The sequence below is a fragment of the Aulonocara sp. 'chitande type north' Nkhata Bay genome, linkage group LG4 (assembly GCF_057382095.1).
Source record: "Aulonocara sp. 'chitande type north' Nkhata Bay isolate Kocher_YH1m ecotype deep benthic linkage group LG4, A_spYH_male_GT1.1, whole genome shotgun sequence".
NCBI classification, from domain to species: Eukaryota; Metazoa; Chordata; class Actinopteri; order Cichliformes; family Cichlidae; genus Aulonocara; species Aulonocara sp. 'chitande type north' Nkhata Bay.
The window spans coordinates 25,424,667-25,449,628 of NC_141347.1; the positions used below are offsets into that span (position 1 = coordinate 25,424,667).

Sequence of the window (24,962 nt, forward strand, 5' to 3'; positions counted from 1 at the left end):
ACTTTTATTTAGTTCTGAAAGCATACACTCAGTCAGTTTTTAGATAGAGGGATTTTAAACACCTTTGCACTCAATATTACTATTTTAATATTCTAGTTTAAACAGCAGCTTCCTTACTATAATACGTGGTTTTTAAAATGTGTTCTACTCTTATATTGAATGCTCCAGTGAGGCTAATTCGATCGGGGAGTTTATTCCACAGGGGAAGAGTTGAAATACACAGCCACATTAGATTCCCTACATTTTACCTTGCTTCCTGGATTGTTTCGCACACTATTTCCATTCCTAGTTTATGTTTACTTTGGTTTCTAAATCTACAGTTTATCGATGCTGGCTAAATCTTGCAGGTTCTGCTGGGCGAGGTCAATGCAGGCCTCAGCACCACGCAGGTGGTGGTGAAGGAGCTGAAGGCCAGTGCCAGTGTCCAGGACCAGATGCAATTTCTTGAAGAGGTCCAGCCATACCGGTCAGTTTTATCAAACTTCAGAAACTCCACATGTTTTTATTTTATTACCGGTATGGTTTTTGCACAATCATACCTTCTAAAATTGTCTCACAGGACCCTCCAGCACCCTGCCCTCTTGCAGTGCTTGGCACAATGTACAGAGGTTACTCCTTTTCTGTTGGTCATGGAGTTTTGCCCTATGGTAAGACACATTTTAATGACCAACTTTGTTTGTTCAGTCCTTCATATATATTTTTTTAAATTTCTTTGTTTAGTTTTGTTTGCAGAATTAAAGAAAAGTCAGTGTGTCTCATGTTCTCATATTTTTTCCCCTCTTAGGGTGATCTGAAGAGTTACCTCCACAGCTGTCAAGTAGCTGATTCTGAGACACCTGACCCGTTGATCCTCCAGAGAATGGCATGTGACATTGCTTCAGGGCTTCTGCACCTTCACAAAAACAACTTCATCCACAGGTACGTGTGTCAGTCCCGCTCCCTTTACCTTCTGCAATTTGAGCTTTAAAAGGAAGAATCTACTTGAATGGTTTGTGCGCCACCTGTTGGTCTCTCCTGGCAACAACATCCTGGTGCTGCCTGAGTAGTTGTCACAAACTCCAGCATCAGTGATTTTGTTGCTGGGGGCGAGCCCCTCTCGCTCTCACTCCACCATCCATGCAGTGGTGGTGGCCATAGCAACCAATTAGTGACTGCCAGGCTGAAAGCTCCCATTGTGGAGGAGGTGAGATTCCACTTACTGACTTAATTGTGAGTGTGTTTACCCACTTAGGTGATATGTATGTTACTCTAATTGTATAATTCTGTCATTTATCACTGAATTTTAACTGACAACATTACTGTATGTTGCTGTAAAAAAAGAAGTGCCAACATTCTAGTGCAGGTTAAAAGAAAAATCACACAGACTCTTCTCAAGACACTTCAGCTGCAATTTTTTAAACTAGATCGGATCCCAAGAGAAACATTTTTTTAAACATAAAAATACCAAAAAGTTAAATTATTAAGGAACAGGCTTAGACTGTAACACACACATGGACAGAGAGTTAATTAGGGGAAAACAATAACAACTACATTGTTGCACATAGTGCGTCTTTCTGAATAAAAGTGGCATTGTTTTATCTCTCTATTTAACAGTTTTGGGGGGTTGGTTGTTTTTTATTTTCAACAGTGACCTGGCCTTGCGAAACTGCCTCCTAACATCAGAAATGTCAGTTAAGATTGGAGACTATGGACTTTCCCACAGTCGGTACAAGGTCAGTCTTTTGAAATATCTGTAATTTTTAAAGACTGCTAGTAATGCTCCTAGTACTCAATATCTCTTTTTAATTCTGTAGGATGACTATTATATAACACAAGACCAGATTTGGGTACCCCTGCGCTGGATTGCACCTGAACTCATAGATGAGGTCCATGGAAACCTGTTGGTTGTTGACCAAACCAAAAGCAGCAACATATGGTGAGTTATGTAAAGGGAGAGAAATGCAAGCTTTTATTGCAGATTATCGAAGCTACAGTTCGAGTTCACACATACTTAAGGCAAGCCGTCTGAAGGGTTACCGAATGAGTGGAACAGTTTGTTTGGAAAGTTTTTCTATCCGGAATATGTGAAGTGACCAACCTAAAATATTTCTTTGTGTGTTTCAGGTCATTTGGAGTGACTTTGTGGGAGTTGTTTGAGCTGGGAAACCAGCCGTATAGACACTATTCTGACAGACAGGTCTTGACATATGCTGTGAAGGAACAGCAGCTTAAACTACCCAAACCCCAGCTCCAGTTCCCCTTGGCTGACCGCTGGTAAGACATCCACACATAACTACACTCAGGAGAACCTACTGTACATACAGTGAATACTGACACTCAGAAAAGACTAGTAGCTTATACATTAGTGATGCCACACAAAATAGATTCTAGATGCTGGTAAGCCTTCAGTTCAAACTGACCAATGAGTTTCTAACAACCTTATTTTTCCCGTTTTATATCTTTTTTATTTATTTTGATACAAGTCCATTGTAGCAACATTTGTCTTTGCTACCAAGGGCAGATGATCAATACTCTCCCTATTCTTTATGATCCCCTTGGCATCGACCAGATCCGAATCACCTCATTCATCTTTACCTGGGAAGCCTGCCAGATATTGTTTTTTATTTATTTTTTATTTCAAAACTGCTCCCTAAGGAATTAAACTATTTGGTACAAACACTGAGAAGCCACACAGATGCACAAAGAAAAGCATAAACATCTTCTAACTGTGTCAGCATCTCCACTGCACCTCCTTCATATACTATGCTGTATATGCTATTGACTAGTGCAGTAAATAAGTGCTAGGTGTTGCTATAAAGTGCTGACTTTGAAGTTCTCCTTATATTACCTTTTTTTTAAATGTTGCTTCTGAACTTTTCTCCTTTTTTTAACAAAAATATCTTAGGATACCAATAAGTGTTTTCCAGCCTGAAGGTGTGTGTGGTCTTTTCGGTCCCTCTTCTCCGTTCAGGTACGAGGTAATGCAGTTCTGCTGGCTGCAGCCAGAGCTGAGACCCAGCAGTGAGGAAGTACACCTTCTGGTCACATACTTGTGTGCCAAAGGCTCCAGTGAAGCTGAGGAAGACTTTGAGCAACGCTGGAATGCCTTGAGACCCAATTTGCTTGGCAGCACCTCTCACACAGCTACATCCACAGCTCTAGTTCTAACCCCTACACCAGCCTCAGCTGATGCCCCTAATACAGACCAAACTCAAGCAGTGGAGCTGGCCTCCTCTGCTTCATCCTCCTTCCCCCTCTTGGAGCACTTCTCTGACAGCTTCCACTCTGACACAGGTGATGACCTACTGACTGTCACAGAGACCAGCCACGGTCTCAACTTTGAATACAAATGGGAGCAGGCCCGAGCTGAGCAACCCTACTGCTCCTCCTCCACCAGTGGTCCACTGGGCCAAGGGAACCCACATTACCAGGATATCTACTATTCAAGCAAGGGAAGCACCACAGGGGGCTGCAAGACTGATAGCCTTACCTCAAGCATGTCCCCATCCTATTATGAACCCCAACACCCGAGTGTGGTTCCAGTATTGAGTGCCCACAGCCCCTCAGTCAGCAGTGAGTACTACATTCGCATAGAGGAACCAGTAGAGTGTAACATTAACCTGGATGACAGCATTGTGGACTACAGCCCAGGATTAGAAGTCAGTGACAGCAGATTGTTATCTGAGAGTGAAACTTGTTCAACCACAGCACAACCCAGCGCATACTGGTCTACTGCTGATAACATCAAATCCACTGCCTATGACTCTGATTCAAGTCCCACTAGCCAGCTAACCAGGGAACCACTGCTCAGACACATATACAGCACCAGCCCCCCACAATTAGGCCACTCCCAAAATTGCCTTTCGTCCAATCTCAATGACTCTGCAGAAAGGCCAGCAGAGTCTAAGGAGCAGTTAGAGAACCCACGCAGTTTATCACAAGCAGTCAGTAGCCCCAGCTTAGGGTTCTGTGATCCCTACCTTGAAGCAAACACAAATCATAGCACAGTTAATGAAAGCTGCCATAATATGGTAGGTCATCTTAGAAAGAGACCATCTATTGTTAACCACATCGGAATTGATGCAGGAACTGCTGACGGCGTGCTTTTGGGTCAACAGAGAAGTGGAGAAATCGAGGATGACCTTTTCTCCGAGGGAGAGGCCACAAACTGGATCTCAAACCATTCTGCAAACAATAACAGCCTGAGCTTTGACACAAGGCAGACAGGCAGTGGAAGTGACAGCTGTCTGGATCTGCAGTATACCAGTCAGTCAAACACAACTGAATTATGGTCTTTAACCAAAGTTTCCACCAGAACTTTCCACAGCTCCAGATCTTGTGATGCCTCAGAAGGAGGAGGAAGAGGATCTGACTGTAATAGTTGTAGCAAACCAACTGATTTAGGCTCATACATTCACTTATGCCACCAAGAAAAAGAGGAAGATGCCTTTCAAGTGGAAAGGAACACAACTAAAGATAATGTGCAAAGTACCAATTCTCTCACAGATGCAAGAATAAATACCAGAGATAGAGAGGGTGGAAAATATGAAACGCAATCATTTCTTTATGGAGAGAGAACGTATCCTGCAATGATACCTGAGGCAAGCCACATAAAATCACCATCCTCTTTTAGGAAGCCTCAGGCTAGTCAAGCAGGACAACTGTCAGATAAGCAGAGAAGTAAGATGTGGGAGGGCATTTCGACAGGAGTATCTTTTGATCTGAGCGACAAGAAGCTAAACTATGCAGACTCACCTGAGAGAAGCAGAACATTAGATAGAGGAGTTGGCGTAAGAGACTCCAGCATATGCCTGGTTGAACTTGGTGACTACAGTGAGGAAGAAGATGACATTACAGATATTACTTCAGGGATCTTTGCAGACTTCAACCTCGACTATGCTGAGATAGAGGAGGAAGAGCTCAGCCCGCAGAAGAAGCCAGAGACAGCTGGTGACTCTTTAGACACCAACAACATGTTTTCATCAATGGCAAGCCCCTTAAGCCCTGATCCCTTCAATATCCCAGTCCTGCCCAAATCACTGGATAGCGGCTATGACACAGAGAACAACGAATCTCCAGAGTTTATTTTTAAAGAGCTTGGCGATCCCCTGGGTGGTGAGAGGAGCCCTAGGCTGGGCGGAGAATCCGAGCTTGTTTTGCAGGTGGGTTTAGGACAAGGGGTCTGCACTTCCACAAGCAACTCAGAGGTACAGTTAAAAAGTCTAACCGAGAAGAACCCCTACAGGGACTCAGCCTATTTTTCTGACTATGATGAGAGGAGTCCCCAAGAGGACGGCAGTAAGTTCTTTGCAGGTCCACGTAACTGTCACCCCCCTGCTGAGAAACCAAGCCTTTTAGGAAATAATCATGCTGTAGAAAAGAAGTTTGCTAATGGGGAAACTTTAACAAATCTGAGACACATCAAAAGTTGTGCTTTGGTGAATCTCTCAGAGGCTGACAATAGTTCACCCCATTCTCTTCCCACCCCTGGGTTGTCTATGCTGTCACCATTTCCTCCACAGATGGGTGGCTGCCTGACCAAAGAGACCGCCCCTGCAGATGATGATCTTGGGTTGGAGACAGAGCACTCAGAAGACGAACCTTCCACAGAGCTTAACCCCGCCACTGGATCTCAGCCAAATTCCACTGTCCAGGATGCCCGGGAAGACGGGAGCAGGAGAGAAGACTGCTCCAATTCCCAGTCATTGCATACTGGCTCCACCATAACCAACAATGATAATGACGAGTCCCCCAAAGAAAATGAACATGGTGATGGCTCCACAGAGGAGGAGGAGCTACCCGAATTCAGTCATGTCAACGAGGAGACAGACGACAGAGGGGATGGTGCGAGAATAAATGAGGAAGAATTTGAGGACATAGATGCAGAGGAATGTGACTCACAAGACAGTTTGTGTGGAGAATCCAATGGTCCTCTTGACCTGTCCACTTCCTCATCATTGCTGGAGCTTTGTGGAGAGAATGTAAGAGCTCCACTGGAGGAGGCAGAGGATGAAGATGACTCGGATGATAGCGATTCTGATGAAGAGCTGAGGACCTACAACATTCAAGATGAAGACAGTGAGGAGAGTGAGGAGGATTTCACCACAGTGCCGGTGGTGGTGAGTGACTGCAGCAGGGCTAGACACCTCCGCAGCCTCCTGAAGATGCCCGGCCTGCTCACCGAATCCTTCTGTGAGGAGTTGGAGAGGAAGAAAAAAGCGGTGTCTTTTTTTGATGATGTCACAGTGTTCCTTTTTGACCAGGTACAATATTTTAATAGGTCAACGTTGTACAAACTGGGGAGATTATTATATTAAATTAAATCACTTAATTGGTTTTCATGCCTTCCAGGAGAGCCCCACAGGAGAGCTGGCCGACTATTCCTTCTCAACAGAAGTAGAGGCCAGTGGAGAGGAAACATCAGAGACAAAAAACTTTGACCAGCAGCCCCAACCTGACCCTGAACTTGAAGCTCAGTCACATGAATCACCCTGTGTTTCTAAACAAACAGATGGAAACAAATCAGAAGAGGGTGAGGATGTAATATGTTGCAAAGAATAAGCCTCACTTTTTTTCCTCACTGCATTTAACAAAGCGATTATGACTTCCTGTGTGCATTCAGGTGGGAACTGCGAATTGGAAGATGACCTGTCCTTTGAGCCCTGTCCATCCTCACCTGTCACCACACTTGAGCCCGCGTTAACACCCACTTCTCTCTCCAACAGTCCCGAGGCACCTAAACCAGCCGCTGTAGCACTTAATCGTTTTATGGTGTCACGATTCTCTATCACACATGTTTGCGACTCCCAGATGAGCTCAGCAAAAGGTAAAAATGCCTTTTAGTCCAACTTGTAGTAAAAGTTTCACTAAAATTGTGACACTCCACTAAACGTCACCTCAGTTTAAAATACTGATCCTACTTTGGCTATTGAAAGATGGCTTCCATTGTAATGTTGTAAGCAAAGATCCACATGCAGCTAATATAAACAGCTGAAAGACAAAGTGGATTTAAAGATTCCTAAAATCTAATATTTAAGTGCTAATATTTGCAGCGATGTGGCTTATTACACAGACAAAGTAGATCTAGGGCATTCCTGGTTAAATTGTTTTTGTTGTGAAGTTGGTAAATAAATAAATATAATATTTTTACCTTCTATTTCCAATCTCTTGTGTCCCACAGGGAACAGTGACGATAACCCAAAAGACTGAGAGTGCCGTGCCACCACGATGAGAGAAGGTCGATTCCAGGTTCTTCTCAACACAGAAAAAGCAGCATTATTATATCTAGATGTTTTACAGAGTTTTATTTTTTAATCGACCTTTGGGGCATCTGACCCTGGTGACCCTTTATGAGACAGTGCCTCATATTGTAGTGAAGTACCCCGAATGATTTGCACACTATTATTATTATTTTATTTATTTTTTATGACGAAAGAGCAATAGCTGCACGGATAGCAACCTAAAGTGGATACAAAGCGAAGTGTTATTGTCTGCAGAAATAGAAATGTTAGTTTTGACACGCAGTATTTATTTGCTAAATGCGGCATCAGTTCCTTTTCGTGACCTTACAGTTCTTTTGATTTGTGAATTATAAAAATAATCCCCCCAAAAAAGGAAAAAGAAAAAAAAAAGCGAAATGACAGACATAGCTGCTCCTCTCATTGGCTGCCTTTGTCCATCTGCTTACCATCTGGCATTTTCTGGCAACTTAAGACTGTTACGGCTCTCATTGTTGGTGCCAGAAAACAGTGCTTGATGGTTGTTACATAAGAAACTACAATGGATTTTCAAACAAAATATTTGACTTCAATGAAAAGTTATAGCTGGTGATGATGGTGGAGCTGGAGGTGCTTCATCCTAATTTCTCACGTTATCCAAATCACCATTGTGGGACTTTGTGGATTTAATGTTAATGGCAACATAATACAGAAAACCAGGATGTTACCACTACCATATTCTCCACCACTCACTCTAGTTAATGACAACCCACGGCTCTCCACACCTTTCTGAAGCACTTTGTGTTCCCCATGTTGCTCTTCGTGTCCACATTCTGCAACGAATCAGCTGAACAATGAGATTCCCCCCATTAGTGTCCATGTGCCGTTTATAGATTTAGGGTTGTTGGTTTTTTTTTGGTTTTTTTTAATAAATTTGATCATCAGTAGAACGACTTTAAAAGGGACTTAGATGTGTCACCACTGTTGAGTGGTGTCAGTATCAACATGCCAGTTATAAATGTTGAATGTCAGTTATCATTTCCGAGCATCTTTTCTACATCTAGGTCTTGGTCTCATCCATTATGCATCTGTTATGTTAGTGCTGAATGAACCGGGTATGAGGTGATAAGGGAATGAAAAAAAAAAGACATTCAAAATAGGACAATTGTATGAATCCTATATCAACATGTAGCAGGTAGCTTGACTTGAATTACTACTGCTGTATCGGCAGCTCACTCCCCCCTCTCTATCCTCCTGTAGCTCCAAGTGCCAATTCAGTTTCCTCTTTCCTTGCCTTTGAAGTTCTGCAAGAAGAGAAAACATTGCTAGTATTTTTGTATAGAGAATTTGAAGAAGATGCAATCCAGGATGATAGTCTCTCAAATTTGCCAAAGAGATATTTCAAAGCCCATTGGCTAAAGTGGCAGACGCCTTTGGAGAAGGTGAGGTGGGTTGTTCTATGCACCGGTAGTAACATCATTGCTGTTTCCATTCATCCCTCACTCACGGCTGTTGTACTATCCAAAACAAATAAATCCAAATACTTTTCCCCCTCTTGTGTCTGTGATATATTTATCTGCATTAATGTCAACAAGTGCAAAACAAACAAAACACAACACATAAAAGTATGAAGTCTGTGCCCATATGGATTTATTTTGGACAAGTTAATTTACATGCATGCTCTGCACGGTACAGATATAATACAAACAGAGAGACATGGACGAGGTGAGGGCTATATAAAAGTTAAAAAAAAAGCATTTGAAACTTGATTCTTAAATGAGCTATGTAGTAAAAGCATGACCGCAATTCTCAGTGGAAACGACTCATCCACAAAAGGTGTTTGTGACGTAACAGTTTATTTCCTGGAGACTAAGAGGCATTTCAGCTCATTCACACAACACATTCTTACTTTTCAACCACACTTTCAGCACTAACCCCATACAGCATATTGTAGAAAAGAAAAACATGCCTCTAATCTTGTGTCCCAGGTGAGTGTACTGCAAAATACTGAGAACAAATGATCAAAGCTATGATAATACTGTACCTTATCTGATAAGCTACCACCCCCTCTAAGCTGAATATATATATGTATTTATATATATATATATATATATATTAAAAAAAACAAACCTCCTGGCAATCTGGCAGCTTAGATATTACTGAAATTTGAACATAAGGAAAGAGTAGCAGTTTATTCCCGTGTTATACCTGTGGAAATGCGCCTGCACTGTACGAAAGCTTGCTCAAGCCAAAGAAAGTGAAATAATCCCATCAACGTTTTCAGTAATATAAAAATACAAATAGAACTGTGATGCATATTCCCTCAAACCACTTTACAGAACAAAATGGATATCGCCATATGCATATAAAGAAAAAACAAACAAAAAAAAGAACACCTAGAAGGCACAGTTCCCACATTGAAAATCTGGGTATACTGTATCACAACTAGTCAATATATAATTCTATACTATTACCTAACAAAAGCAAAATTATAGTTTACTCATCGCCTGTCAGGGTTCAACCATCAGTCTGAGTATTCAAATTACTCAGTTCACATTACAGCAATGTGTGGTAGACTGTTTACAACCATCCTTTTCTCGTTTTCTCAGCTCATGTAAGCAACTATTGCAGTGTGCCCCTCCACTGATACTTAATTCAAATAATCCTCCAGTGAAAGTTACAGTGTAAAGTGTTGCAGAAACCAAAAAAATAGCATAACAGAAGTACAGATAAATATTAATGTATTGGCATCACTAGTAAAACTTATTAGCAATACCTTATTCACAATTGGTATGATCTAAATAATTAAATCTAACTGTCACACTGTTCTGACTAAAACATTCAATGTTTCGTGAAAGCATTCGCAAAAAACATTGATGGGAAATTCTTTAAGTGAATTTCCACAGCCACTGGGCCCTCTTGCGATAACGTTATACAACTGAAACCTGCCAGTGTTGGCCATTATCTCTTGCTTTTTAAAAAGGAAAGGCCCGCGAGGGTAAAAAGGGGGCAGCAGGCTGCTAGTAGAAGATGGGTGCAGCTCGGTCATCAGAGAAGGAAGGCCGGAGGTAGACCTCCAGGGAACGGTCACTGTGGGGAGAGGAGGGGTGAGACAAGACTTATAGTTAGCTTGAGCAAAGTACAAGATCTAGATGGTTAATTATGTAACCACACCCAAAGACTTCTACCTTCCTAAAGTTTCCAACAGTAAGTTGAGCAAAAAGTTGCAGTTTTGTGAGATTTAGCAAGCATATGATGAACAAATTCTAATTAAATAGCGTGTTATAGGCATGCATGAAGGGTTAGTGTCTTCTCTGTATGATGTTGGGTTACACACAGAAAGAAAAAAAAAATACATAAATTAAAATATAAAAGTACTTCTTTTACAACCCAAGGCCTGCTGGATTGACAGAACCAAGTGATGCCAACTCCAAAGAGGCCAAAGGACAGAAAAGACCAGCTATTCCCCGCGTCTTAACTGCAGCCAGACAGCCAATGACAACAATGAGAACCAGACAGTAATAGAGAGCAGAAGATAAGAGACTGCTTGGCTGAAAGGCGATGGAGACTGGTGGACTTACGGAGGTCCTGTTCCCTCAGAACCGGGACAATTCTGGACCCAAACTGGAAGGTAAAAAGAACTTTTGGATTTGAATGGCTCATCTCTCAGATCATGCATGGGTCACATTTTGTAAGGACACTGGTTAGTCTGGTGCAATGCATACATACTGAAACTGATAACAGTACACGACTGAAATGGGGGATGCAAAACAGAGGTACGCACTTCATGCTCAACATGCCATACTGTATACAGCACTCTACAATCCTTTCAAATTGCAAAGCTCACTGGGAACAAATCTGACAGTAAATAAAAATAAATAAAATCAACCGCACGTCTGCAAAAATGTGTGCACTGCTGTTTATATGACCCAAATACAACTCAAGCACAAGTAAGTCAAAATCATATTTAAAAAACAACCAAAGAGAAGGAAAGCAGGCAGGCAGAGTTCAGGTCAAAGTGCACACAACACCACCTCACACACCAACAGGCTATCAAGAGCAGCACAGATGTTACAGGTGCTTGGGGGAGTGAGTAAGGATGAAACCGCATGCACCGAACAGAGTTGTGGCTTGAAATGAGTCACAGGTAGGTGTTGGTTTTGAGAGGGAAAAGTGAAAAATAAAAAGAATCAGTTCTGAGCCGAACAAGGAAATTATCATCGACAGAACAGATTTCTCGTTAGACCACACTGTTTATTAATATATAGATGTATGTTTTATTTAGAATACCTTTGTAAAAATTCACCATACATTCAAGGTCAAATCTCAATATTACATTTTCTGGTTTCCCTCCACAGCATGCATAAGATAAACACTTCAACTAATCAGCAGGTTTCATTGTTTCTGGAAATATGTAAATTTTTTAATTTAATAATAATATTTATTATTATTATTATCATTGATTTGATTTGATTTTTTACAAGGACAATATATTTTTTTTAAAAAAAAAAAGAAAAGACCAAAAAAATAAATTAAAAAAACAACAAAAAAAACTACATAGCCACTCAGGGAATACAATCATAAACACTGAAAGCTGCAGAAGCTGTGGTTATTATTTAACCTAAAACTAATTCACAGCTGTTATTGGGGATACTCAACAAAAGATCATGGACCCTTCCAAGCTAACTGTACCTTCAGGATTAGAAGAAAAAAAGTGGGGGGGGGGGAAAAGGAAAGAACAAAAAAGAAGACAAAACTGAAGGTTACAGGAGTGAGGCGTTTTATTTAAGTAATAACTGTGGCAGCAGGTTCAGGAAAGGATGGCAAAAAGAGGGTTTGTGTTGACAAAAGTGGGAATTTTAATTTAATTTGCTTTTCTTTTTTTTTACTATACCATGTGATGACCAAAAATACAGTGCAATTTAGTGGACGGACAGAAACAATTTATATTTAGCTATATATAATGTATATTATTGAAGCTCAATTAAAAAAATGCTTCATCGCACATAAAATCTGTATTAAATAGAAAAAAAAAAAAGCAAAATAAGGCATATATGACACACCCTCTGGACGGAAAATAAAATCTAGCACTGACACGAGGAAGCACAGCAGGACGTAGGGGAACTCTCAGAATGGAAACAGAGTAATCTGCCGTGCAGCCTTACTTTGAACAAAGCTTTTTGAGCGTGTATGTGTTTGGTGGGAAATCAATAATATTGGGCCCACTTGTGCTTAAAAAGGCCATTCAGTCAGTGGCTTTAGTACATCGACATTGAAGTCTTTTGGCACTTGTACAGTACATGAATGTCCTTTAGTTTGACAAAATGACACAACCATGTACATGCATGAAAGATAAGCAGTAGCAAAGGCAGTCTCTTGCGAGATCAGTCCGTGATGGTGGACTGTGATAGCGAATTCAGAGTCCATATCGCTGCATGCCGAGCAGGTAGGCCCCGCTCTGGCTCTCTCGCTCAACGCAATCCTCCACCCACCAACCGCTACTGTCCACACCGACACCACCACCAGCAGCACCCCAGGACGGACGGAAGGAGGAAAGGAGGGACCCGGGGAGGAAGAGAGGACAGAAAGGAGGGATGAAACTGGCCTCTTCCATTCGGAGAAGGGGTGTGTGTGGAGGCAGAGGAGAAGAGGTGGAGATAATTGGACAGGAGGGAGGCTAAGAAGGGGGAAAGATGGGGGGGGAGGGGGGGGAAGAGGCCCCTGTGCTATCCGGAGCTGTCTGTTTCTGTCTGTATGTCTGTTCTCACACAGTCGAAATCAATTTGCCATCAGGACTGTCACTGTGGAACAAAGAGAGAAGGAAGCTTGCCAGGTCGGACACACTCAGAGAGAAATGGAGAAAGACAAGACAGGCACAAGGCGGCAGAGTAGAGTTTAGGAGAAGGGCAGGTGGGGTCAGGAAATCTATTTTGCCCCACCCACAGCTACAACTCCAAACACACCTGCCATAATCAAGAAGATTGGACTTCCAATTCCCTCATCAACACTTTTACGCAGATATGTTTGCTGATATTGTTGTGCATATTTTGATTGTGTTTGACTCGACCAGTCTTTGAAAAACAGACAAACCCAATATGTTGCTGTTGATGAGAAAATCATCAAGTCATCTCCTTAGCTGGAGGGATGCAGTATTAGTCTGTTGGGGTGAATACACCCTGCAGGACAGAGTTGTCTCAAAATACTGATACAGAAAGAAAAATACACACACATTTAGAGCAGACAGGAGTATGTAAAACATCTTGACACTGGTGCCCAAAGCCCCAGGCTGACAAGCAGTGATGACTGAGATGAAGTCAGCGTGATGTCTACTGTCACAACATGTAATCCACCAAACACCAGGACATTTCTCCTCCCTCCCACTCTCACACGTACACACATTTACAGACAGGTATATACGCAAAGATGCACTCCCTGATCGGACAGAAACAGGCACAGCATAATTCTGAATCTTAACCTCACATTACCCTGACGAGTCAGCAAGGACTTGTTTAGAGTTAAAACACAATGGATCAAAAAAAATCACTCTGTCAATACACTGATACTGACCCTGCTCAACTTTAACAAGCTACTTAAAAAGTAAAGAAGAGCAAAGAGGAAAGGATAAAGACGACACAAGAAATAATATTTAAAGCAAACACTGCATACATACAGTATGGCAAAGTTGCAAATTTTAAATTCTATGGCAGAGCAGGACTTTTGTTCTCGTTAGTTTAGAAACAATTAGTGGATGAAGAGATCAGTGGCCTACTGTCAAAGTTGTGTCAAAAAAAAAGAAAGAAAAAAGGCCAAATTTATCCAAGATTGACAGTTTGAAATCAGTAGTGAACTACCGTCTTTGGGATTATTGGCAAAAAATGAATAAATAAAATAAAATAATAGTATAAAATAGATAAATAAGTAAATAAAAACACTCCTGCACATAAAAAAAAATCAAAAACACACTAAATAAATTAAAAAGAGTAATAAAAGTAGATTTACAGAACAATTGAGCTTTGTTACCACTAACTCGGGCATCACACTTCGATCCATACTGACTTTGTGATGACCCCAGTACTAGTAGGTTTTTTTTCCTCAGTAAAATAAATTTTATCTGTTTAGAAAGCAGTGAAAGTATGCTACATTTAAATTGGGATATGCGCATGTTCAGCAGTTGCCTTGCTGCCTCGAGTGTCAAGTGTTTCAGATGGCAGTAGCAGTCATACATTATCGATCAATACTTAGTAGGTAGGGCAAAAAAGGCACTTACCTTGTGGCAAAGCGACCATCATAATCCTCAATAGCAGGCTGAAAAAACAAGTGTTAAGCAGTCATTGTGTGCTCATAGACCCACTACTGAATTATCTGCTGTATTTAAATACAAACACTAGATGGCAGAAAGTGAGCAAAAGTCAGATTTTCACTTACTGCAGGATTACTCATTTAATTACACAACATAAGACAAACTCAGGTGGGAGCTACAAATTAATTTAGCAAGTAACAAGTGCAGAAATGGTACTGTTCACTAAAAGGTACAGCGACATGTTACAGTACCTGTGTGCCAAAGCCTGCCATGCTGTAGGGGCGTGGGCGGGGCTGTGCTAGGCTTTGTGCCAGCAGTCGGGCAGTCAGGCCGTAGTCCGGTGTGGGCACTGATGCATCATTCTCCAACAAGTTCCCTGTACTGCTACTTTTCCCATGGTGCAGGCTGGAGGGGTAAGAAAACAATGGCCTCAGACTTGGTCTCATTCAGAATTATTAAGTGTGGCAGTGTTTATCCTGCATACTTCACTCTGAGCTTCTCACTGTCACTGTCAGGAAGCACGCGTGTGTAGGAGAACGGGAACCAGCCACGCCTGTTAAAAGTGCAGAGTTTGTTAAATGTACATGTGCCTATGGCTGCTCCTAATCGACAAACATTTAGCTTATTTTACAGTTTGGATTCGGGCAAAACAGAATAAATTATACATTACTTACATCTTGTTTTTCTCATTCTCCCCATAGTGCCAGCCATCACGCGCTTCAGGCACTAGCAGGGTGATGACATCTCCCTCGGAGAAACTAAGCAGGGTGCTGTTGTCACCTGCAGCGTGGGAAAAGATGGCCTGGACACGGGAGCGCCCGTTCTTTTCCAGTCCTGCCGCCATCGAACTGGATCTAGGCAGGGTTCGTGTCTCTCCTGTTGGGTTTGAAAGCAGATATATGTGAGCAACATGATTAACATCAGGAACTGTTCATAGACTACTGGAATGACTTGAGCTGAACAAACTCATGGAAGAATCAGTCAACAGTCAGACATAACAACATTAGCAGCTTTTGTTATACAATTCTGTACTTAACTGAAATCTTGCATATGATCATATTATCAACATTTTAAAGCAAACTTCACCTTTTCTTTTTTAACTCCATATTCAGGTTGGAACGTAATGTTTCACCGTTATTGGAAAAATATTTGCAATGATAAGTTTTATGCTCCTCAATGAAGGAAGAGGTTCAAACATTCTGCCCATTTTCCTCTTTCGACAGTTTTGTAGTATTTGGATAACATCTTACCCACTGGGTTTTTATTCTTGGCGGGGGCAGGCCTGCGGACAGGTAGGGTATTGGAGTAGACGTCGCTGACCTGTCTCTGGGGCTGGACCTGGGACTGTACCTGTGCCTGGGTTGAAGGGGATGAAGGCCTAACTTGGGAAATAGACATTGCTGCTTCTTCTGCCCAGTATTCCTCTCCTTGGACTCCTGTTGTCCCATTGACCATGGACATGCCATCGGGACCCATCAGTCTCTGAAATAAACAAGCATAGATTCACTAAGAACAATAAAAAAAGGCTTACAGTGTGGAATGCTGTAGCGGCAGTTCATCCTAATTTTTTGGATTAAGATGAAGTTTGGTATATACAGAATAGCACTGGAGCTGTAGACCTACAAAATACATTTCAAAGTGACTGATTAAGTCTAGTAAGTTCATCTAAGTTTACTTTGTTGCTGCACTGCATGAAATGAAGGCTTAACAGCTCATTAACTTGAGTGCCATCTTTAAAGAGAAATGTTTGTTTGATTTGCTTCCTTATGGAGGGCCAAAAGCACATGAGCCGACATAAGGAGAGCAGTGCTAGCTCTTACTCAGTGGTGGCCTTGAGGAAATGGAGTGAAGAAACTCCAGTTAAATAATTTCATTTTCTCTATAAAAATAAGCCTAAAGTATATGTAAAATGCCAGGAATCTTAAATCTTTGACATCATATTTGAGAATTAAATTACAAAAGTAATATAAGGATCACTATCTGCGGAAGTGCACTGTGGGATCAAGCACTGGGGCAGAAGTCCCTTTGAGTCCTGTGGGTTGTAGGGGTTCTGGGGAGACTGGAAACCAGATAAAAATTTTGGGTTGGTCCGTGTGCTCTTCTAGGCCTTTGTCACATATTCTTTGTCTGAACAATGCTGGTGTGGGTGTGCATGCCAAAGCCTTTACAGGAATGCAAGGACTCATAGGTTTCCAAGCAGAAAATCAATGCTATTAACTAACATAATAAACAGCAACTCACTTATTAACATAAATAAATATTTTCTAAACTTACCGCTGGGTGTCCAAGGCCACTACCCATAAAGACAGCCAACTCTGGGGGAACAGGAAGTGGCTGTGCCCCAGGAATGGGGTCTGAAATGACCAGATTGGATTTGGAGGTATGCAGAGGACTTGCACCCCCAAGGGCAGCAGAGCCCATCTGCTGGGCCAGGAGCATGGCCCTCTCCGGCAGCTTGTTTGGATCTGAGCAGGCCTGTTGCCACACTGGGATCTTCTGGGTCAGAAGGTCTTTACCCTGATAGGAAAAAGGAAGTGATTTGGGGAAACCAGAAAAAACACATTTATGTTAAAAGCAGAGATACTGTTGTGGCTGCAGTGTCACCAGAGAAAAAGCACTCAGCTAAGCAGCCCCCCCCCCCCCCCCCCCTTAAAAAAAAACAAAAAACAAAACACAAAACAAAACAAAACAAAAAAAACAAGTCAAGTCCTCAAAGATATCTCCTTGCAGAGCATCCTTGACCACTGCCCTCAGTGCAGCTTTGATAATGTGCTGCGTGGGTGAGGCAGGCTAACATACAACCAAGCTGCCCACTGCAACATCTCACAGCCCGTGGACACGGCTGTTCTTTTTTAAAACTACCAAAATACTGTGCAGTTAAACCAAGATCACGTTTGTATGTCTGTATGGTACCTACACACACACATGTATGCGCAAACTGTATTTTGTCACTGTGTATTGACCAATCTGCAGCTCACATCATCTCTTTTTTTTCTTTGTGTTACACACAGGCAAACACACACTAGAAACCCTCTGGGAGAGGGTTCTTCAGGTTGCTGAAGGTGAATTCTTCCCACGCACACCCCCATCCTGATTAATGACTAGACTCCATGATGGGGAAAAAAAGCAGCAGGAGGATAGCTGGCACGTGCACGCACGCACGCACGCACGCACACACCTCCAGCCACATCTTCAGGCTGACGGTTTACACCCACCAGTATTCCCTGGAGACAGATTTACTCCATTACACATGAATTTGATATCCTTGAAAAATGGATAGGCTTGTGTTTGCAGTTCACACAAGCTCACAGAAACACACACACACACACACACACACACACACACACACACACCATAAATATATAAATTGACTAAATCCTTCTATAACAACTCTCCACTACCTTTGATTGTATGCTATGAGGGGATATTTGCTTGGATTCAAAGGTTCTTTGCTTCAAATGTCAGCACCAATGTGAAAAATAACAAGCAGTTAAACATTCTCTAGTGACTGCTGTTGTAAACAATACAGGCAAAAGGCTGTGTGCAATTTATTTCAATCCATCTTACTCAAGGTTTGGCTTTTTAAAGTCTTTTCCTATTAGCCTTTAATAAACTGAAAAAGCGAAGCCGTTCTCCACATAGAAAAAGGCAACCAGATGCATGCAGGTGCACTGATGGATTACAGCTTCAAATATACCTGTCAGCTTGGCACCGTCTACGATGATAATCAATTTTTTAAAACCAAAGCGGCCCCTTTGAGCGGTCAAAACAAATGCAACTGAATTATATATACAACAGTGGTTCATAAACTTAAAATGACTCTGAGATAACAGATGGGGAGTAGCTGTTTAGACTGACTTTAAAAGCTCTGCACACGTCCCTTTTTGACCAGATAATACAGACAACATGTTTCAAATTATCTAAATTAATACAACTGCTGAAAACAGGCTAGGCTCCACATGGAGCTGAGCCTTGCCTACAAACGCTTGATAACTGAACAAATTATTACAGGAAATACTAACCATACAGGTATAAAATATTGTCTTAACCATTTATCCTATTTGGGGTCACCAGTGGGAGCTGTCATAAGTAGAAAGGTAGACAGACGTTTGCAGACAGACAAACATCAATTCAGGCTTGCATTCATATCAACGGCCAATTTAGAATTACCAATTAAAGTATGACTGTGGAAGAAAGTCAGTATCTGGAAAGAGACCGTAGTCTCCACCCAGAACGGTATGATAATTTAGTGATCTTACCTTGCCATGGTAGGCGCTGCTGTTCTTAGCCACAGCACACTGACGGTCGACTAGGAAGCAGTACCTGCGGCGCTCCTCAGACAAGGCCGTCTTGTATCCATCAGCAATGAAGGTGTCCAACTCAGTCTGCTTGCTGCTGATTGTCTCCACATACTGAAGGAGAAAACACAATGGACAGGACAATTACTGAGCAGGACATCATGATTACATCTGCAGATTTATAGAAAGATTCCCAAAGATGTTTATGCAAAAAAAATAAAATAAAATAAAATAAAATAAAGAAGAAGACCTTTCACTATTGCTGCTACAAATTCTACTGCTGAGACAGCCAGGAAAGAAGTTCTGGTTATTGGTACACTGTGAACTACAGATGCTTCATAGGTATTGTAATTAAAGAAAAAAAAAGTAAAAAGACAGATTTCACATTTAATAAGTAAGGCCAGTGGACGGAAGATCTGTCTAGAAAGGGGTCCTTGCAGCTGGCTAACACCTAAGTACTTTTTTTTTTTTCAAAATAACACCCTACTTCACATTCATGCAATTACACACATTCACACCAAGGAGCTGCTCAGTGCTGCACAATCTTATACTGTCAATCACTTCACAGCTCCACTGGAGCAATTAGGGGTTAAGTGCACCTTGGCAGTAATAGTTGTGCAAGGAGAGAGCCTTACTCAGTAACTTTCTCTGGCAAGATTTTCCCTGCCGAGTGCTATCGAGGCACAGCAATTATGACTGAAGATCCCGCAGTGTGGAGGAGGAACTGCTCACAAAGACCCACTAATCCATTTTACATATTGGACAATAACAAATAACAGGTGTGTTAATGTCTGTACAAGAGTGAGTAATGTTAAAACAGCAGGAGGGAGAGATCCCAAACTTTAAGTTTGTCTAAACATGAATTCTGTAAAATGGGAAATGTCAGCGGGGACGGCACACAGACATGCACACGCATCGAAGGGTCAGTAAGTGGCGAGAAGCTATAGGGAGTCTTTTTTTTAACAAGATGAAATGGCATTTAGGTGTTTTTGTGACCACGTTCTTCCAAAGTGCGTTTACATTGCATTGAGTTTGCATTCAAATAGCTAAGAGTTTTGCAGACTATTCTAAAAGTAGGTCAAATGAGTCAACTTTCATGGCTTTAATACTGTACCATCTGCTAATAAATACTGACCTAGAAGAGTGTGTTATATTTACTTGCATTGATTTTTAACTAGAGTGAAAACTGGGGTTTCTTTTGGTTGAATGCTCTGTAAATATACTTCATTCAGGTCATCTATGTTAAACATAAATACACTGTTGCAAGAATAAGATATCGACAATGCACATTATTTACATGAGCACTTAAATCCATCATAGGAATTTAAGAAATTTAGCCATACATGCAAATTTTAATCTGTAGTCCCGCCAGGTTTATGATAAATATTCTTAAAAAGTAAAGTTTGGATTAGTCTGAATCTAATATTAGCTAAATTCGGCTGCTTCCTTAACATACGGGGTCACCGCAGAGGTTACTTTAGGTCTGCTTCGAATGACCTTCTGGTGCAACCTGTCATCTTTCAGGACCGAACTTGGATCTTCTCTTGTTCGGTGAAGGTGTAAACCACTGCATAGTAAAGCCACAAGTCTGCATCAAACATGATTCCTGGGTATTTGAATCTTACTGGCTGAAAAGAGAAAAATAGTTCATAACTTATGCTGCTGTTGGATCTCAGTGTGATTAATAGGTCCTAAGTTCAGTGTTCTTAATTAAAATAGAAGTTCGAGGGTTCCACATTGTGGCCCATTAAGACTGATGAAGTTGATCAAATTCCTCCCCGTAGGCAAATCTAAGATCCCACGGTGAGACCACGCAGCGCCGATGTACTGCATTTCATTGAGTAACCACCAGAGCACACTACTTCCCCACTGCCAGCAGTCAACACAACACTGATTCCATGCGTGTAGGAATATTTAAAGTGGCTAAATGATAGTGAACACAAACATTTTGAAAAAGATGCGTCCAGCCATTCGTTTGCTTATCTAATTCAGGGTCACAAGGGGAGAGGTGTGGGACTGTAGCCAGTACCCCACTTAGAAGCGGGGAACCGCTGGACAGGTTGCCAGTCTGTCTCAGGGTTAACACAGGAAGACAAACAACCATTCACACTCAGGTTCACACCTACTGCCAATTTATAATTAACCTAACATGCATGGCTGTCGATTGTGGGAGGAAGCCGCCGTACCTGGAGAGAACCCACACAGGCACAGGAAGAACATGCAAATTCGACAGAAAAAGGTCCCAGACGGCCGGTGGATTTGAACCCGGGACCGTCTTCCTGTGAGCAAACAGTGCTCACCACATTTTGAATTCCAGCCTTTTGTCACAGGAAGAAATTCACCTGCACCATTACACAATTCAATGGAGCCAAGTTGCAAATCAGGAAAGAGAAGGATGGAAGAATGATGCACATATTTTAGTCTACTGAGAGCTCTTTATTTCTTTTTCTTTTTTTTACTACATTTTAATTTGGGGCATTCCTGCTCCCACCTGTTGCTTTCTTATTAAAGACTGCAATTTTGTTTTGGTATGAGTCATAGTCTACATTGCAGAGAGAATAAAGAGAGGGGGCAGAAAGCAAGAGAGAAATATGTCACACATCCGCCCCAAAGGTAGACAATTCAGCTTGCTAAAATGTGTAAATGGGTCTTCAGTTATATCAGGGAAGCCACAAAATGACCATTTAAAGATCTGCTCCTCTTCTTCTTCTCATTTCTCTGTTGGAGTGACCCTTTTTTGTTTCTGCAGCCTGTGACTCACAGTCTGCTAGCCTTTCTAGCACTTCTAAGCAGAGCTAATAGGAGCAGCTCAACCAGTGTGCCCTCTCCACTTGTCAAATTCACAAGCCCCAAATTCTCAGTCATTCAAAAGGTCACCAAAGTAACCCAAGACAATGATGCAGTAAGAAAAAGCCTAAGCAAACACCAGCCACTATTATAGCTTAGGGACCTCAGGCTACATCATAGATCGAATGACTTGTTTTGCAAAGGTTATGAACATGAATGGAACCTGCTACAAGTTAGTGCAGTTCTTACATTCAGAGTTCACTGGATTAGCATATCTGCCTCTCTCTTTTTATGCCTCTTTACACTGACATATTCAGGATGAAATCCTAATAAGACAGCAAAAACTGCATGTGGCATTATGCACTCTGTTGCACTGTGTACCAACAGGGCTTTCCATAATTGCACGCAACGTGGAGGGAGGAGCGTTCACATCCTTCAAAAAGTGAAGAAAACTATAAGATTCAAAACATCAAAACTGTTTATACTCCGTTTATTCCTGTGGGGATTCGAGAGCATCTCATTGCACAGCTCAGAGCTGCTTAGGTCTGCTCTTCTGTTCCTTCCTCATCAGTACTCTTCGGATTCAAGAACTGTATTGTAATGCTTCAGGGCACGACAGAAGGAAACTACACATTACAGTGTCTTTGTCAAAGCTCATATCTTGTGCCTTTTTCGAGCTGTGCATGAATGTGAATGAATGTACCCACAATTCCAGGTTGGGATCACTTTTCATTTTTTTTAATGACACAGAGCTGAAGAAGCCCAGAGCTTATCAAACATCTAATGACATTAATTCTTAATCATGAACTCTTCTGTCTGTGACTGTCTGGGCTCTTATTAACAGCCTCTACAGAGCAAAGGAGTTTATCTAGATGAAACACCTTTCTATAGTACCTTTGTCCTCTCCAATGAACTACATAATGAACTGATTAGTATTCTAGCAGGCTTTGACCACTGAAGGCAAGAGAGAATGAGGAAGGGAGGAAATACAAAGGCACATATACCGAAGCGGGAGAGACAGTGGAGTGAGAGGAGAGGAAGGCGATCAATAAGTTTGCCAGACTGTTCAGACATACTTTACTTTTTAATGAAAAGAGAGGCCACGAAAAAAAGGAAATCTTTTTGCCTCTCATCTGCTAAAATAACAGAAATTTGGCCTAGGAGAAGGAAATGGTGAGTGCATCTTAGCAACTTTTAGTTGTGCTTTCTCAGTTGCTGGAGAAAGAACCATTTTCTATCTGCACAAAGTAAGCTGCGGACTTTATATCTGCAGCCGGTCACTTTCTATCTCTTTCTAGGTGGATGGTTGTCATTGTGCAGCGCAGGTCTTGTGGGAGTGCAGGGCTCTTTCCCTCTCTGTGTGTCGTCTTCCCTGCGGGGCTCAGGCACAAACGAGTTGACTTTTCTCTCACACGCCCACAGACATGATATGATCAGGGAGAGTGAGCGGGCTGAAAATGAGAAAGGGAGATTGATTTTTGCTTTTTTCTGCTAACTGACTGAACATTGTAGGTCCAGAGCTTTTCTGGTCATACAAACTCAGAAGAAGAGCTTCAGTTCTCTATGCCCAATAAGCAAAAGGTGTATTTTTTGATTATTGGGTAGTAGCTCTGTGATATTAGTCAGTTTATTTGCCCAACTACTGTGGCAACTACTTTCCTCTTGCACAGCCATTAAGAAAAAAAAAGATGGATTGATGCCCCCAGGGGTCTTTTGCAATCCTATTACAACTCTAAAGTCTATAATAAAGCTAAACTGTCAGTAGAATGTAAAGACAGAAAGCATTAATCTAAGTTGGCCTGTCATCGGGAATTTAGACCAATATTTTGAAATTTTACATCATTAAACTACTATTTGCACTTCTTTATTTCTGAAAGTTGCAGTTGCTGTTATAAAATTATGCCATGGGAACCTTACCACAGGTCTAATTATGTAGCACACGCTTCAGGTAGCCAGATACATGTAGCAACTTGCCATTCTTAGCTGAGCTTTATTGCTGTAGTGCCCTCAAACATCCGTCTCAATTCAAGCAGTGGTCTGAACAAAACCGGACGGCTACACACTGCGAGCTTTGATGCTTTATGATGACACTTCAGACGGCGTCTCTTCATGACATGCCTGACACCGTGGAACAAACTCAATGTGACACAGCAGTCAGATCAATCCAGCACTGCCATACTGCTCCAGACAGGATAGGGCAGATGTGTGACTAAGTGCGTGTCATAGCATGTAAACTGATCAGACAGAGGAGGAGCCTATTCTTCAAGAACCTGAAAAGCAAAGGAATGTTTTTAAACCCAGAGAACTCTGGAAGACAGCGCTATGCTTAAGTGAGGCTAGAATCATCAATCGGATTCTGTCATGGACGGCCACACTTCACGGCAAAGACCAACCCCGCAGTAATTACCCTACAAGTCTTGACCTGTTAGTTTGACATTTTTCCCTCCATCAGACTCAAGTTTCCAGCCTTGTGAAGGAACAGCAATCACACTGTTGACATTCTCTGCTGTGTCATTTTTCTCAGTTTGATATTGACACTGGCTACAGGACTAAACAAATAAACAGCATTTGAATAAAGCCTGACAATGAGAAAAGGAGTGCCTTTGCAGGAGCGTGTTTTCTGCTGTCAAGCAGGTGGTCAAATGCTAGATAATGAACTATGAAAGATAACTAATTAAGTTATGTCTAACAGCAAAGAGTCTTTTCAACTCGTCAACATTCGTTTCACTTGAAGGACTCCCACAGATGCTGCTTTCCTATGGAAACAATCACGAAATGAGTGCAAGCGGTGCTTTGATCTCTTCGTGGATCCAGTTTCCATAATGCATGTAAACACTGAGTCAGCATTGTTTACAATTTGATTGCTTTGTTTTTTTAAAAATCATTTTCTTTTAAGTGATGATTAAACATTTGTTCTATACTTCACAGCAGGTTATAAAGTAAATGTCGAATTTCTAATAACTGTGCAAAAGACACACAGTACTGTGCAAAAGCGTTGAGCCATTGATCATTCCTTTATATTTTATTTCTAAAGGAGCTAGATATTCTGCTGTTTTTTAAAGTGGTCTTGAGCAGCATTTCTCCAGGCTGTCAGTATTTCAAACATTTCTCTTTGGATATTTCCTGCTTTAGCACTCATTTTTTTTTGACCTATGAATGTTTGAAGCATAAACAGGCACCTAAATCAAGGGATGAACCACTTTTTTGTCCACACGTAAAACACATCTTGGAAAAGAGCCAATTTTAGGTTGTATCTTTAGGCGTTTTGTAACTGGCAGCCTGTCACAGAACATGTAATCTGTTCTGATTTCTTGAGATGAATCTGCAAAAAGATGCCAAAGATAACACATTTTGACAGGCATAAAAAAAATAATCTTTTTG

At 41.5% G+C, this 24,962-nt stretch overlaps 2 protein-coding genes across 10 annotated transcripts in view; one reads left to right on the plus strand and one right to left on the minus strand.

The window, feature by feature from the left end:
• Positions 1-9,304, plus strand: part of LOC147332710 (serine/threonine-protein kinase LMTK1-like) — a 29,996-nt gene extending 20,692 nt beyond the window's left edge. For 3 of the 5 annotated variants that reach the window (XM_086289376.1, XM_086289377.1, XM_086289375.1), the window contains 10 exons: positions 348-466; positions 560-647; positions 785-918; positions 1,628-1,712; positions 1,794-1,915; positions 2,104-2,253; positions 2,951-6,242; positions 6,331-6,511; positions 6,602-6,805; positions 7,160-9,301. In XM_086289376.1, the coding sequence (XP_086145502.1) occupies positions 348-466; positions 560-647; positions 785-918; positions 1,628-1,712; positions 1,794-1,915; positions 2,104-2,253; positions 2,951-6,242; positions 6,331-6,511; positions 6,602-6,805; positions 7,160-7,188 (4,404 nt within the window). In that variant the 3' untranslated portion in view covers positions 7,189-9,301. Of the gene's footprint in view, positions 1-347; positions 467-559; positions 648-784; positions 919-1,627; positions 1,713-1,793; positions 1,916-2,103; positions 2,254-2,950; positions 6,243-6,330; positions 6,512-6,601; positions 6,806-7,159 lie in introns of all 5 variants that reach the window. The other 2 variants (XM_086289379.1, XM_086289378.1) reach the window with 2 other exon arrangements.
• The window catches only part of LOC147332711 (BAR/IMD domain-containing adapter protein 2-like), a 52,092-nt gene continuing 35,958 nt past the window's right edge, over positions 8,829-24,962 (minus strand). The window contains exons 7-15 of one of the 5 annotated variants that reach the window (XR_015128835.1): positions 18,756-18,908; positions 16,771-17,013; positions 15,747-15,978; positions 15,171-15,372; positions 14,981-15,049; positions 14,748-14,901; positions 14,464-14,501; positions 10,778-12,697; positions 8,829-10,286 (exon numbers count right to left, since the gene is read on the minus strand). Coding sequence is in view for 4 of the 5 variants with exons in the window: in XM_086289380.1 (XP_086145506.1) it covers positions 12,613-12,697; positions 14,464-14,501; positions 14,748-14,901; positions 14,981-15,049; positions 15,171-15,372; positions 15,747-15,978; positions 16,771-17,013; positions 18,756-18,908 (1,176 nt within the window). In the remaining variant the exon portion in view is untranslated. Of the gene's footprint in view, positions 12,998-14,463; positions 14,502-14,747; positions 14,902-14,980; positions 15,050-15,170; positions 15,373-15,746; positions 15,979-16,770; positions 17,014-18,755; positions 18,909-24,962 lie in introns of all 5 variants that reach the window. The other 4 variants (XM_086289384.1, XM_086289381.1, XM_086289380.1 and 1 more) reach the window with 4 other exon arrangements.